At 48.7% G+C, this 11,558-nt stretch overlaps 1 protein-coding gene across 1 annotated transcript; it reads right to left on the bottom strand.

The window, feature by feature from the left end:
* Positions 1–1,923: 1,923 nt before the first annotated feature.
* On the bottom strand, positions 1,924–3,655 carry LOC122690237 (40-kDa huntingtin-associated protein). Its single transcript, XM_043897293.1, has one exon. The coding sequence runs from the start codon at positions 3,582–3,584 to the stop codon at positions 2,481–2,483; it is 1,104 nt and encodes a 367-aa protein (XP_043753228.1). The 5' UTR covers positions 3,585–3,655; the 3' UTR covers positions 1,924–2,480.
* Positions 3,656–11,558: the final 7,903 nt, after the last annotated feature.

Genomic DNA, 11,558 nt, shown 5'->3' with positions numbered 1-11,558 from the left:
ATATTTGGAGTTTATTTTTGTGTATGGAGTGAGATATGCATCTACTTAATTTTTTTTTAATAAATAGCTTTTCAGTTGTCCCAGAACCATTTATTAAAATGTCCATCATTTATCTAGAGATTTGAGATGTTATCTTTATCTTAAACTCTTTATGTGTATCTGGGTCTACTTTTTGACATGCTATTCACTCCACAGGTGTGTTTGTCTATTGCTACACCACTACCCCACTGTTTTACCTAAAGATGCCTTATTGTATATTTTATTTTTTATAATTAAAGTTGGATTTGTGAAGCATTTTTTTTTAAATTTACTGTCTTGGGTCTTAGTTGCAGCATGCTGAATCTTTCATTGTGGCAGGTGGGCTTAGCTGCCCCTCGGTGTGTGGGATCTTAGTTTCCCAACCAGGGTTTTTACCCACGTCCCCTACATTGTGGGGCAGATTCTAAACCAATGGGCCACCAGGGAAGACCTGATTGTATATTTTAATATCTTATCAAACTATTTTTCCCTTATAGTTTTTCCTTTTTAGTGATTTCCTGGCTATTCTTTTAAAAAATATTTATATTTATTTGCTTGGCTATACCAGGTGTTAGTTGCAGTACATGGGATCTTAGATCTTCACTGAGGCATGGTGTGGTATGTGGGACCTAATTCTCTGACCAAGGATCACATCTGGGTCCCCTACACTGGGAACTCAGTGTCTTAGCCACTGGACCACCAGGGAAGTCCCTGGGTATGCTTTCTTGTTTTTTAACAGATTGATTCTGTTGTTTTCCTTTCTCTGGAGAAGTCGAATATTGCTTGTATACCCAATGCCAGCATCTTTGGGAATCCCTTCCCCCACCCACTCTAAGCAAGCCTCTAAGGAGGTTTTCCCTTGTGCCCAAATCCAAATGCTCTCACCAGGCACACTCCATAATTCATTCATAAGCATTCTTGTCCTAAGGACGATAAGAGAGGCAGCCAGGGCTGAGTGTTCTAGAAAAAGCAAACACACAAGGGAGCATGCACTCTCACCACCTGGGCAATAAGTTGGACTGGGCTTTCAGGGCTTGGAAGGCCCCTGCCTGGCAGCCACATGAGAGCACAGGAGGGGTGCCTGCATCTGTCTCCAATGGGCTCCCCATACTTGCTTAGCCACTGCTTCCACACTGCTGAAATAGAGGTACAAAAAATACCGTAAAGTCCGACCCATTTGGGGTCACTTATCTCATACAACACTCCACATATTCCCCCTCCCCACCAAATATGCAAAAGCAAGACAGATTCCCAAACTGAGTGCTTAAATCTCACCCCAAAAGATTACTGCTGTCTACAACCTCAGCCTAAAGGATGCATTTTCCCAAACTGAATGGCTGAGAATGAGAATATATTCTGAAGAGCTCTTATCATCACACTCAACACTAAAGAAAATTTGAGGAAACAGCTAAGTCAGTTTGCATGTATCATTTGGACCAGAAATCTAGTGTTTACAAATGGAACGCCATCCTGCTTTTGGGGACCAAGGGCACAGTCTGGCATATACGTGATCACGCTAGACCAAAGAAGGATGCTGATTTTATATATCTGAGTTAAAGGAAGATTTGTAGAAGGGTCCATACTACAAGTAAAACTTGCCCATGTGGATTACCCGGACCTCTCGGAACAACCGCAACTGAAAACTCCAGTGCACATCTGACACTTTCGCGCTGGAGCTCACCCCACCCTCACCCCTACTCCCAGGTCCACCCCTTTTGCATTGAAAACAAATACATTGCAGCTAAGGACCACATCACAAATGATCTCTGTAGATTCATAGGCACAGTGTCCATTTCAAGTGAACGAGTCCACCTCGGATCTAAAAGGGAACTGTTTGTGCTTCTGCCTTCTGACAGGTAGATAAGCTATTCCCATTTTACAGAGGAAATCAATCTAAACCACAAGTCAGGAGTGTCAGAAAGGCTTTATCATAGATTGAGGGCTGTACAGACAACCGCGGAAGACTGAATACACCGATTCCAACGTATGAGGCGCATGAAACAAAGGAGGAACTGGGCGATCACGAAGGCAAACATCTGAATATGCTAAGGAATCAGATTCACCATGAAAAAATCATGCAGCTAGAGTTCCAAGCCAGAGATACGCAAATAAATCCTGTGTGAAACAAGGATGTGGGGAAAGGCGAGCCTTCTTGGGTAGGGGGGAAGCGGGGTGAGGGGACAATTGGGTGAAAGGGACCCAAGGGATTCTCAAGTTTATGCTGAAATTCCTGGTGAGGTGAGCTGTGTCTTCCGATTCTATTATATGTTTTTTTTTCCTGCAACTGTTATGTTAACAAGGTGACTTTAGTCAACTACATTCCTCCGGTGGCAAGACAAGTAAGATACACTGCAGAGGCAGAACCGCTGGGATCAAGGTCTATCATGCTCCCGCAAACGCGCAGGCCAGTGCGTGAGTTTCGGGAACAGGCACAGCGTGGCGGGGTTCCCGTCAGGGATTCATCAGATCCCCTGGCCAGACGGCGAGACGGTTTCCTGCAGAACGAGGTGCAGGAGGTGGTTCTGCTCGGCGCTCAGCAGGGGCCACATCTCCACCTGCAGCGACTTGACGGCCTCCGTGTCCTTCTCGTGCGTGGCCATGACCAAGGACTGCAGCAGCAGGAAGAGCTCCTCGGGCAGCGGGCCGCTGCTGTCCTGCCCGTGGCTGTCGAAGGCCTCCCAGGCGTACTTCTCCAGGGTGTGCGCGTGCTCCGGCAGGAGCTTGGCGGGCGGTGGCTGCAGGAGCAGCAGCAGCAGCACGCGGGACACCTCGCAGCGGACCAGCACGTCGGCGAAGGCACCCAGCGCTGCCGGGGCGGCGGTAGCCGGCGGCCCACCGCCAGGCGGGAGCGGCGGGGCGAGGGCCGCGGGGGTGGCGGGCTGCGGCCCGGACGGCGGCGGCGTCGGCTGTGGCGGGGGGCCGCCGAGCTCCCGCGCCAGGCGCTGCATGCGCGTGAAGAGCGCCAGCGCGCCGCTGTAGTCCCGCGCCAGCAGCTGGCAGGACGCGGCGTGGCCAAGCGCCTGCAAGGCGGCCAGGGGCAGCTGGGGCAGCTGCAGCTGCGCGGCGCGCTGGAAGTGGCCGGCAGCAGCGGCCGGCTGGCCCAGGTCGCGCAGGGCGGCCGCCAGCTCGAGGCAGAGCGCGGCGGCCGCGGCCGGCTGCCCGAGCTCCAGGTGCAGGCGCACGGCGGCGCCCAGCGCGGCGGCGGCGGCCTGCAGGGCCTCCCCAGCAGCGGCGGGGCAGGCCAGGCGTTGGCGCGCGTCGCGCTCCTGCCGCAGAAAGAGGCGCGCGGCCTCGGTCAGCGCCAGCGCCTCGCCGGGCCCGTGGAAGAGCGCCTGTTGGCAGCGCGCCACCGCCAGCTGGCACCAGGCCGCGTACGGCAGGCACTCCTGGGCGCGCAGCTCGCGGCCGAGCTGTGCGAACTGTTCGCCGGCCTCCGCCACGTTCGGCTTCCGCAGGAACCGCTTCTTGAGTTTGTTGGATACCTGGCGGTAGCGCGCCAGGAAATCCCCCGGCTCAGGCCCTGGGCCCGCGCCGCCGCCGCCCAGGCCGGCCGCAGAAGCCGCCATCTTCGCCGCCCCGGTGCTTCCAGGCGCGCTGACGCAACCGGGCGGCGACCGGCGACGTGCCCTGCGTCCGGCTCAGGGCCACAGCGGGACGGCGCCGGCGCTGCCGCCCCGACTCTCCCGTCGCCGGGGTGATATGCAAAAGAGCGGGCGCGGAGTTTGGGCCCTGATTGGCTGCCGGCGCCGTATGCAAATAGAGGGTCACCCGCTGTTGCTAGGTGACAGCCTGCTCCCGCAGGTTGCCAAGCAGAGCATCTCCTGGAATCTCCAAAGGCACACGACCAAAAAGTCACCTGGTGACCCCGCGTGACCCTGATTCCGACTTTGCATACGTGCGAGTTGTGTCCCGCCTCCCCCAGTCCCCATCCCGCCGCAGTCTTGCGGTCTAGGCCCCTGCCCCCATGCACATCTAGGCCCTACCCCCATGGGAACCCCTGTCAAGCACACTGTCCACTATTCCTGCATCCCATGCCTCGGGGCGGTCGGTCACCTTGGCACCTTCACCCTACCACGATGCCGCCCTCTCGGTCTTGAGTGTCACCACCAGGACCCCAGCCCCTCTGGGGACTTAGCCTGGCTCCTACTTGCTCAGAGCCAACAGGGGAACCTTCTTTCCCTGGCCTCCCCCCAGACCCCACTCCACTGCAACCCCAGCACAGCCAGCCTCTCCCACCAGGGCCACCGCATGCGCTGTCACAGTGGGCGACCGCTCCCTCTGCCTGCCATCCCCGACTCCATCTGTACCCACAACACTCCCCCTCCACTTCAGCCAGACCCCCGACCCCCACCTCTCCAAGGAGGGGTATCCCACCACCACCTCCCAGGCCAAGTGACTGAAGCACGCACACGGATGTTTTGAAACACTTTGATTGATTCAACATCACTGGGCCCGAGGCACCGGGCTGTGCAGTCGGTCAGTGAGCAGGCCTGGCGCCCGACAGCCGGGGGGAGGCCCGTCCAGGGGCCGGACATTCGGGACTCAAGACCCTGGTGTGGTTGAGCAGCTGGTGCCGGGCTGGGGCCACCAGGGAGATGGTTGTCATCCCAAAAGAGCTGCTGAGCAGAGCGTTGTGTTGGACCGCCATGCCCACCAGCTCTGGGGTGATGCGCCTCTAACTGCTGTTCTGGGCCTCATTGCCTGCCAGCTCCAGGACCTTGGCAATTAGGTGCTGCGTGATGGCTGCTAGGAAGATGGGTGCGGAAGAGCTCAGGCGCTGGGAATAGTGGCCTCCCGCAGGAGGCGCTTCATGTAGCTCACGGAGAAAGACAGCAAGACAAGGGCAGTGTGGGAGCGGCCAGACGACCTTCAATGGCCCCTTTTCCTTGGCATGCTGACTGTTGAGCCCGCTGTCTCCGAGGCCTTGCTTTGCGGTGCAGTGGGATGAGGTGCGGTGGGATGAGATGCACCAGGATGTGATGCGGTGGGATGAGATGCAGTGGGGTGAGATGCAGCGGGATGAGTCAGCTGGTCCCATCCTCTCAAGGCAACTGGTACTCTCAGACCGCGACTCCGTATCCTAGCAACCACGGGCCAGCCCCTCATTGGTTGGGGCGCACAGTCTGTGACAGGCAGACTCCCTGAGGTCACCGATTTCCCATGCCCCCCCCACCCCACCCCCGCAGGCCTGGGCCTGCAAAGACATGGCGCTGGCAGGATGCTGCTCACCCTGCCCATTGGACCCTGTCTTTGTCAGAATACTCCCTTCCCATGGGAGGAGACCTTTGTACAGAGAAGGCAGCAGACCACCCAGTGGCACCAAGTGTACACTGGCGGTGCTGGGCCACCATCACCACCGTGTCTGGAATGTTGGCACCACCACAAAGAGAAACCCCTGTACCGGCCAGGCACTCACTCCCCACTGCCCCCTCCTGCAGTTTCCCCCACCGCACCCCTGTAGTCCTCAGGCAAGCACTCATCAGGTTCCTGTCACGGCCCTTGGCCTGTTCTGTCGACTTCCTAGAGGTGGAGGCATACAATAGATAGGTGGCCTTCTGTGTCTGGCTGCTGTCACTGAGCATAGGGCCCATGCCCGTGGTGGCACAAATCAGCACTTCTTTCCTTTTCCTGGCTGAATAGTATTTCACTGTTTGGCTAGACCACACATGTTTTGTATCCACTCAGCAGTGGATGGACATTTGGGTGACTTCTCCCTTGTGCCTACTGTGGTGGACATTCCTCTATGGGGTTCTGTGTGAATGCCTGTTTTCAGCTCTTTGGGATGTATGTCCATGAATACATTTATGGGTTTATTTCCAGACTCTTAATTGTATTCCACTGATCTATGTGTCTATCCCTATGCTAGTACTACACAGTTCTGATAGCTGTAGTTTTGGAGTAAGTTTTGAAATACGGAAGTAGGTGTCCATCATGCCTTGGTACACTGTCCCAAATATATATTGTTAGTCTGTTTCCCGGCCTTCCTGAAAGGGACCTAGAAGTTTTTAGTGAGTGTGATTTTGAACTAGGAGAATACCTTTTGGGGCCTATTGGACACTGGCTCTGATCTCACACTAATTCCAAGATGCCCCAAGTGTCATTATGGTCCATCAGTCATAGTAGGAGCTTATTTTAGGTCAAGGGATCAATGAAATTTTATCTTAGGCCCATCTCCATTGGGTCAAGTGTGAACCCAAACCAACCCCATGCTTATCTATACAGTTCTGGAATGCAAAATAGGATAGATATATTCAGCAGCTGGCAGAGTCCACAACTCATCTGTTCCCTGACCTGCAGAGTGAGGGCTATTTTGGCATGGATGGCAAAATGGAAGCAATTAGAATTGCCTCTATCTAGAAATATAGTAAACCAAATTGTTGCACATACCTGAGTAGATTTCAGTGATTTGCAGTACCATCAAGGGCTACAAACATGCAGGAGTGATGATTTCCTCCACATCCCCATTAAAGTAGCCTATTTGGCCCGTGCAGAAAACAGATGGTCTTGGAGAATGAGAGTGGGTTTTCATTAGCTTGACCAGGTGGTAATTTCAATTTCAGGTGATGTACCTATGTAGTTTCATTGCTTGAGCAAATTGACATCTCCAGTGCCATGCTACCTGCCCCCTTCATGGATCACAGCCTTGTCATGGTGAAGGCACTTGCATAACTCAATGAAGCTATGATACACGCCATGCAGGCCCACTGAAGACGGATCAGTCATATTGGAGAGTTCTGCATATTGTGGTCCACCAGTAAAGGAAATGACAACCCACTCCAGTATTCTTGCCTCAAGAACTCCATGGACTATAGGAAAAGGTAAAAAGATATGACACCAGAAGACGAGCTCCCCAGGTTGGAAGGTGTCCAATATGCTACTGGTGAAGAGTGGAGGGCAATTACTAATAGTTCCAGAAAGAATGAAGTGGCTGGGCCAAAGCAGAAACAACACTCAGTTGTGGATATGTCTGGTGCTGAAAGTTAAGTCTGATGCTGTAAAGAACAATATGGCTAGGAACAATATTGCATAGGAAGGTTAGGTCCATGAATCAATTTACATTGCATGTGGTCAAGCAGGAGATGGCAAGAGAAAACATGGACATCTTAGGAATCAATGAACAAAATGAACAATTGGAATGGATGAATTTAATTCAGATGACCATTATATTTACTACTGTGGGCAAGAACCCCTTAGAAGAAATGGAGTAGCCCTCATAGTCAACAAAAGAGTCTGAAATGCAGTACTTGGGTGCAATCTCAAAAATGACAGAATGATCTCAGTTCATTTCCAAGTAAACCATTCAACATCACAGTAATCCTAGTCTATACCCCAACCACTGATGCCAAATAAGTTGAAACTGACTAGTTCTATGAAGACCTACAACACCTTCTAGAACTAACACCAAAAAAAGATGTTCTTTTCATCACAGGGGATTGGAATGCAAAAGTAGAAACTCAAAAGACACCTAGAATAACAGGCAAATTTGGCCTTAGTGTACAAGATGAAGCACGGCAAAAGCAAAGAGAATTTTGTCAAGAGAACACACTTGTCATAGAAACCACCCTCTTCCAACAACACATGAGATGACTCTACACATTGACATCATCAGATGGTCAATACTGAAATTAAATTCATTATATTTTTTGCAGCTAAAGATGCAGAAACTCTGTATAGTCAGCAAAAACAAGACATGGAGCTGACTGTGGCTCAGATCATGAGCTTCTTATTGCAAAATTAGGCATAATTTGAACAATGTAGGGAAAACCAATAGGCCATTCAGATATGAAAAAAGTGAAAGTGAAGTGGCTGAGTCGTGTCCGGCACTTTGCGACTCCATGGATTGTAGCCCAAGGAATTTTCCAGGCAAGAGTACTGCATTGGGTTGCTATTTCCTTCTCCAGGGGATTTTCCTGACCCAGGGATCAAACCTGGGTCTCCGACATTGCAGGCAGTGGTTTTACCTCGGAGCCACCTGGTAAGCCCCTAACCTAAATCAAATCCCTTATGATTATACAGTGGAGGTGATGAATAGATTCAAGGGATTAGATGTGGTAGACAGAGTGCCTGCAGGACTATGGATGGAGGATAATAACATTGTACAGTAGGCAGTGACCAAAACTCTCCCCCCAAAAAAGGAATGCAAAAAGGTGAAGTGGTTGTCTGAGGAGGTTTTACAAACATCTGAGAAAAGAAGACAAGCAAAAGGCAAAGGAGAAAGGGAAAGATATGCCCAACTGAATGCAGAGTCCAGATAATAGCAAGAAGAGATAAGGAAAACTTATTAAATGAACAATGCAAATAGAGGAAAACCACAGACTGTGTGGATCACAGCAAACTGTGGTTAAAGTGATGGGAATACCAGACCACCTTACCTGCCTCCTGAGAAACCTGTATGCAGGTCAAGAAGCAACAGTTAGAACCAGACATGGAACAACAGACTGACTCAGAATTAGGAAAGGAGTGTGACAAGGATGTATATTGGCATTCTGCTTATTTAACTTATACACAGTGTATATCATGTGAAATGCCAGGCTTGATGAATCACAAGCTGGAATCAAAATTGCTGGGAGAAATGTCAACAACCTCAGATATGCAAATGATACCACTCTAATGGCAGAAAGCGATGAGGAACTAAAGAGCCTCTTGATGACAGTGAAAGAAGAGAGTGAAAAAGTTGGCTTAAAACTTAATATTAAAAAAACTGAGTTCATAGTGTCTGCTCCCATAATTTCATGGCAAATAGAAGGTGAAAATGTGTATGTAGTGACAGTTTCCCTCTTCTTGGGCTCCAAAATCACTGTGGATGGTGAGTGCGACCATGAAATTAAGAGATGCTTTTCTCCACACCCTCTCCAGCATTTATTGCTTGTAGACTTTTGGATAGCAGCCATCCTGACTGGCGTGTAATGGTACCTCATTGTGGTTTTGATTTGCATTTCTCTGATAATGAGTGATGTTGAGCATCTTTTCATGTGTTTGTTAGCCATCTGTATGTCTTCTTTGGAGAAATGTCTGTTTAGTTCTTTGGCCCATTTTTTGATTGGGTCATTTATTTTTCTGGAATTGAGCTTCAGGAGTTGCTTGTATATTTTTGAGATTAATCCTTTGTCTGTTTCTTCATTTGCTATTATTTTCTCCCAATCTGAGGGCTGTCTTTTCACCTTACTTATAGTTTCCTTTGTAGTGCAAAAGCTTTTAAGTTTCATTAGGTCCCATTTGTTTAGTTTTGCTTTTATTTCCAATATTCTGGGAGGTGGGTCATAGAGGATCCTGCTGTGATTTATGTCGGAGAGTGTTTTGCCTATGTTCTCCTCTAGGAGTTTTATAGTTTCTGGTCTTACATTTAGATCTTTAATCCATTTTGAGTTTATTTTTGTGTATGGTGTTAGAAAGTGTTCTAGTTTCATTCTTTTACAAGTGGTTGACCAGTTTTCCCAGCACCACTTGTTAAAGAGTTTGTCTTTTTTCCATTGTATATCCTTGCCTCCTTTGTCAAAGATAAGGTGTCCATAAGTTCGTGGATTCATCTCTGGGCTTTCTATTCTGTTCCACTGATCTATATTTCTGTCTTTGTGCCAGTACCATACTGTCTTGATGACTGTGGCTTTGTAGTAGAGTCTGAAGTCAGGCAGGTTTTGGTGGGAATGCAAACTAGTACAGCCGCTATGGAAAACAGTGTGGAGATTTCTTAAAAAACTGGAAATAGAACTGCCATATGACCCAGCAATCCCACTTCTGGGCATACACACTGAGGAAACCAGATCTGAAAGAGACACGTGCACCCCAATGTTCATTGCAGCACTGTTTATAATAGCCAGGACATGGAAGCAACCTAGATGCCCATCAGCAGATGAATGGATAAGGAAGCTGTGGTACATATACACCATGGAATATTACTCAGCCGTTAAAAAGAATTCATTTGAACCAGTCCTAATGAGATGGATGAAACTGGAGCCCCTTATACAGAGTGAAGTAAGCCAGAAAGATAAAGAACATTACAGCATACTAACACATATATATGGAATTTAGAAAGATGGTAACGATAACCCTATATGCAAAACAGAAAAAGAGACACAGAAATACAAAACAGACTTTTGAACTCTGTGGGAGAATGTGAGGGTGGGATATTTCAAAAGAACAGCATGTATATTATCTATGGTGAAACAGATCACCAGCCCAGGTGGGATGCATGAGACAAGTGCTTGGGCCTGGTGCACTGGGAAGACCCAGAGGAATCGGGTGGAGAGGGAGGTGGGAGGGGGGATCGGGATGGGGAATACGTGTAAATCTATGGCTGATTCATACCAATGTATGACAAAACCCACTGAAATGTTGTGAAGTAATTAGCCTCCAACTAATAAAAAAAAATAAATAAATAAAAAAGAAAAAAAAAGAAAAAAAAAAGAAAAGAAAAAAGAAATTGATAATTTTTAAAGAAAAGCAAAAAAAAAAAAAAAAAAAAAAAAAGAGATGCTTGCCCCTTGAAAGAAAAGTCATGATAAACCTAGTTCAGTTCAGTTCAGTTCAGTCACTTAGTCATGTCCGACTCTTTGCTACCCCATGAACCACAGCATGCCAGGCCTCCCTATCCATCACCAACTGCCAGAGTCTACCCAAACCCATGTCCACTGAGTCAGTGATGACATCCAACCATCTCATCCTCTGTCGTTCCCTTCTCCTCCTGCCCTCAGTCTTTCTCAGCATCAGGGTCTTTTCAAATGAGTCAGCTCTTCACACCAGGTGGCCAAAGTATTGGAGTTTCAGCTCAGCATCAGTCCTTCCAATGAAAACCCAGGACTGATCTTTAGGATGGACTGGTTGGATATCCATGCAGTCCAAGGGACTCTCAAGAGTCTTCTCCAACACCACAGTTCAAAAGCATCAATTCTTTGGAGCTCAGCTTTCTTTATAGTCCAACTCTCACATCGATACATGACTACTGGAAATACCATAGGCCTTGACTAGATGGACCTTTGTTGAGAAATTAATGTCTCTGTTTTTAATATGCTGTCTAGGTTGGTCATAACTTTCCTTCCAAGGAGTAAGCATCTTTTAGTTTCATGTCTGCAATCATCATCTGCGGTGATTTTGGAGCCCAGAAAAATAAAGTCAGCCACTGTTTCCCCATCTATTTGCCAGGAACTGATGGGACCAGATACCGTGATCTTAGTTTTCTGAATGTTGAGCTTTAAGCCAACTTTTTCACTCTCCTATAGAAAAGGCAGAGGAACCAGAAATCAAATTGCCAACATCTGCTGGATCATCAAAAAAGCAAGAGAGTTCCAGAAAAACATCTACCTCTGCTTTATTGACTATGCCAAAGCCTTTGACTGTGTGGATCACAATAAACTGTGGAAAATTCTTCAAGAGATGGGAATACCAGACCACCTGACCTGCCTCTTGAGAAACCTATATGCAGGTCAGGAAGCAACAGTTAGAACCAGACATGAAACAACAGACTGGTTCCAAATAGGAAAAGGAGTACGTCAAGGCTGTATATTGTCACCCTGCTTATTTAACTTATATGCAGAGTGCATCAT

The sequence above is a fragment of the Cervus elaphus genome, chromosome X (genome assembly GCF_910594005.1).
Source record: "Cervus elaphus chromosome X, mCerEla1.1, whole genome shotgun sequence".
NCBI classification, from domain to species: domain Eukaryota; kingdom Metazoa; phylum Chordata; class Mammalia; order Artiodactyla; family Cervidae; genus Cervus; species Cervus elaphus.
The sequence above is the reverse complement of the archived record's forward strand: the minus strand, read 5'-3'. Positions and strand labels throughout refer to the sequence as shown.

Bases quoted from the DNA above. Each gene is read 5' to 3' on its own strand.
- LOC122690237 (XM_043897293.1), bottom strand. From the start codon at position 3,584: ATGGCGGCTTCTGCGGCCGGCCTGGGCGGCGGCGGCGCGGGCCCAGGG.